The sequence below is a fragment of the Oncorhynchus mykiss genome, chromosome 19 (genome assembly GCF_013265735.2).
Source record: "Oncorhynchus mykiss isolate Arlee chromosome 19, USDA_OmykA_1.1, whole genome shotgun sequence".
Lineage (NCBI taxonomy): Eukaryota > Metazoa > Chordata > Actinopteri > Salmoniformes > Salmonidae > Oncorhynchus > Oncorhynchus mykiss.
In genome coordinates, this window is record NC_048583.1 from 36,623,310 (window position 1) to 36,626,343 (window position 3,034).

Consider the following 3,034-nt stretch of genomic DNA (forward strand, 5'->3'; position numbering starts at 1 on the left):
CCACTAAATTGTCATCTAGTAGTTTAACAATATTCTAAATGTAGAACAAAAAGTGTTATTGATTAAAAAAATAAGTAGGGTATGCCCTAAGAACACTGGTAGAGCCATTCTCACAAGTTCCAGAAAAATAATTTGCATGCATAGAATTCACATGGAATAGAGGGGCTCCTAACATCCCTTTTCTCATTGAACCATACAAGTACAGTAGTTGACTACAGCCTGCATGCAGAGTCAACTCAGAGAAGGCAAAAACGGACCCAACAGTAGCACCACGCAATCAGACCAATTCTAACCTTTCTGACTCCTGCATTAAAGACAAAAATGGGTGGACCGCCACATACTGTATACCCAACGGCGTACTCCCTCTTCTTCCTCGTAGGCTTCCCCTGCTAACTGCCTGTCTCTGTAGGTGGCCTGGCTGCTAATGAGGAAATGCAACAAGTTGGCTGTGTACCTGTCAATCTCAGACACTCCTCTACACTATCTCCGTGCTGGTGTGGATGGGGCTGACCCTGGGTCGGCCCATACGGGACACCCTCTGTAGCCTAGTGTCTGTGGTGATGTACCATAGTTTCTACATTGGGTCTGATCTCCTCTGCTGCATCTCAGTGGATCGCTAACTGACCTTGGTCTACCTTCTTTACTGGGTATCGCAGGTGCGTACTGCAGTGGCAGTGAGCGCTGTGTTGTGTAGAACTGCCTATCCACATCTACCTTCTTCACCACATGGGAGCGCTGCAGGGCTTCTCCTCCTTTTATTAGGATCCCAATTAGCTGTTGTAAAAACAGCAGCTACTCTTCCTGGGATCCACACAAAAACGAAACATAATACAGAATGACATAATACAGAACATCACTAGACAAGAACAGCTCAAGGACAGAACTACATAAAGGCACACGTAGCCTACATATCAATGCATACACACACACTGTCTAGGTCAAATAGGGGAGAGGAGTTGTGCCGCGATGTGTTGCTTTATCTGTTGTTTTTTTTAAATAAAACTGTAAAAATGGCTTTATGCTAGCATGCTTGTTTGAAATTATTTATCAGAATTGGGACATGTAAGTAGTATTTCTTGTATACGTGTGTTACCTCACATTGTAGACAGTAGCCTCCATGATAGAGTAATTAAGTAACCGTATTTGCCGCAATATATTCAACTGATGCCTTGTGAGGCTATAATAGTACTGTACGTGTGTTGTTTAAGCATCCACTACTCTATAAAAATGTTGTTCAAATACTTTCTATGCAAACGTATAGCTATTCAAACCCTAACCCATATTCCTGTAAAGGTACAATGCCTAAATAGTATCTGTTAATATGAAGATATAGTATCCTATTTTCTACAACTATTTAATATGGAAAACCTAAGTATCTCTATGTACACACGCTGGATCATTAACCATTGTTTGACTTTTATATGGAAATTGGATTAGATAAATATCATGAGGAAGTTCCCAATATGGCTTGTTCATAATCCTTTATCACACTGCAAACAATTATGTCAAGACAAGCTAAACTAATATAACCAGTCTATACTGTGAAACCAATACTGTAGGGAGAGAGCATGTAGTTAATGGCTCAACATAGAGATTATAACTATAGGTACAGTGTGGTCCACTAGACCTCTCTCTGTCTGTCATGTTATGGATCGAACTCAATATACATGTATCTATACGGTAGTAAAGGTCTCAGGAAGCAATGGTTTCTTTTTCCTGTTTGTCTGAGCTCGTTGAGCAATCCTCTGAATTATAGTACATGTTGTGGGGACTGTGTCTGTGTGGAGGGTTATCGTTTGGGAGATACATCAGATAATGTTATGACTTTAATCTACATTAGAAGTACGGTCCAATCGGCTGCTCTCCTGTATAAACCGTGAGTATGGCTTTTTCTATGAAAAAATCTGACTGATTCTTAATGGCTTTAGAGATGTCCTTGCTATGTTCCATATGCAAGCTTTTAGGGGGATGTTTACTTTCTTGGGTAAATAATGCACAGTCTCGAAATGATTGTTGCTACACTTTAGAAATAGAAAGTCATTTTGTGTTGTATTGCCTTGTTTTCCTAAAGGTAATGAATTTCACTGCTGGAATGGATAATTTCAGCCTCACCACCACAAATGACTCAGACAAACTGTGTTATCCAGCTGACTACCCCGAGGAGAAGAAACCCTTTTTCTTTCTGTACCTGGTCATCATTATCATCGGGATTCCATCCAACTCCTTCTCCCTCTATGTGTCCTGGCAGCACATCAGACAGAGGAACGAGCTGGGTGTTTATCTGTTTAACCTGGCCCTGTCTGACCTCCTATTCACCATAGGTCTGTCTCTGTGGGTGGACTTGCATTGGCGCGGTGTCTGGCTTCGCGGGGAGGCTGTGTGCGTCATCTCTGTCATCCTCCTCTTTACAAACTTCTACACCAGCGATGGGCTGCTTTGCTGTATCGCCCTGGACCGTTACCTGGCTGTGGTCCACCCGCTGAAATACCCAGTCCTGAGAAGGCTGAACACGGCCATTGTGATCAGCGTGGCTATCTGGGTGCTGGTGATCTCCTTCAACGCGGCCACAATCACCTGGATAGACTCGTACGACTTGGAGGTCTTCGACATTTACCCTCTGAGGGACAGGCTGGTGCAGGTCAACTTGACTCGCTTTGTCCTGGGTTTCCTGTTTCCTGTCCTGCTGGTGTCGTTCTGCTGCCGGGGCATTTGTGTGGCGGTCCGCTCCAACCGGGCCACGGAGGAGCAGGAGAGGAGACGGGTGTCAAGACTCCTGGGGGTGGTGCTGCTCACCCTGGGGCTCTGCTACGGACCCATCCACGTTATTATGCTCCTGTGGGATCTTCTGGAGCACTGTCGGAGACCCTCCTGGCTTTTCCTGCCTTATAAGATCAGCATGGCCATGTCAGCCCTAAACAGCCTGGCTGACCCCTTCCTCTACTGTTTCATCACCAGACTGGGCAAGGCCAACGTCACACAGGTGGTACACTTCCTCCAGGGGAGGAGAGAGGGGACCGGTCAGGAGGTGGTGTAG

The 3,034-nt window shown here is 44.9% G+C and overlaps 1 protein-coding gene across 1 annotated transcript; it reads left to right on the plus strand.

Annotated features, from left to right (window-relative positions):
- The first annotated feature begins 2,092 nt into the window (after positions 1-2,092).
- Positions 2,093-3,034, plus strand: LOC110498339 (psychosine receptor-like). The gene has a single exon (XM_021574967.2). It carries the CDS (start codon positions 2,093-2,095, stop codon positions 3,032-3,034), a length of 942 nt encoding a protein of 313 aa, XP_021430642.1.

Bases quoted from the DNA above. Each gene is read 5' to 3' on its own strand.
- LOC110498339 (XM_021574967.2), top strand. From the start codon at position 2,093: ATGGATAATTTCAGCCTCACCACCACAAATGACTCAGACAAACTGTGT.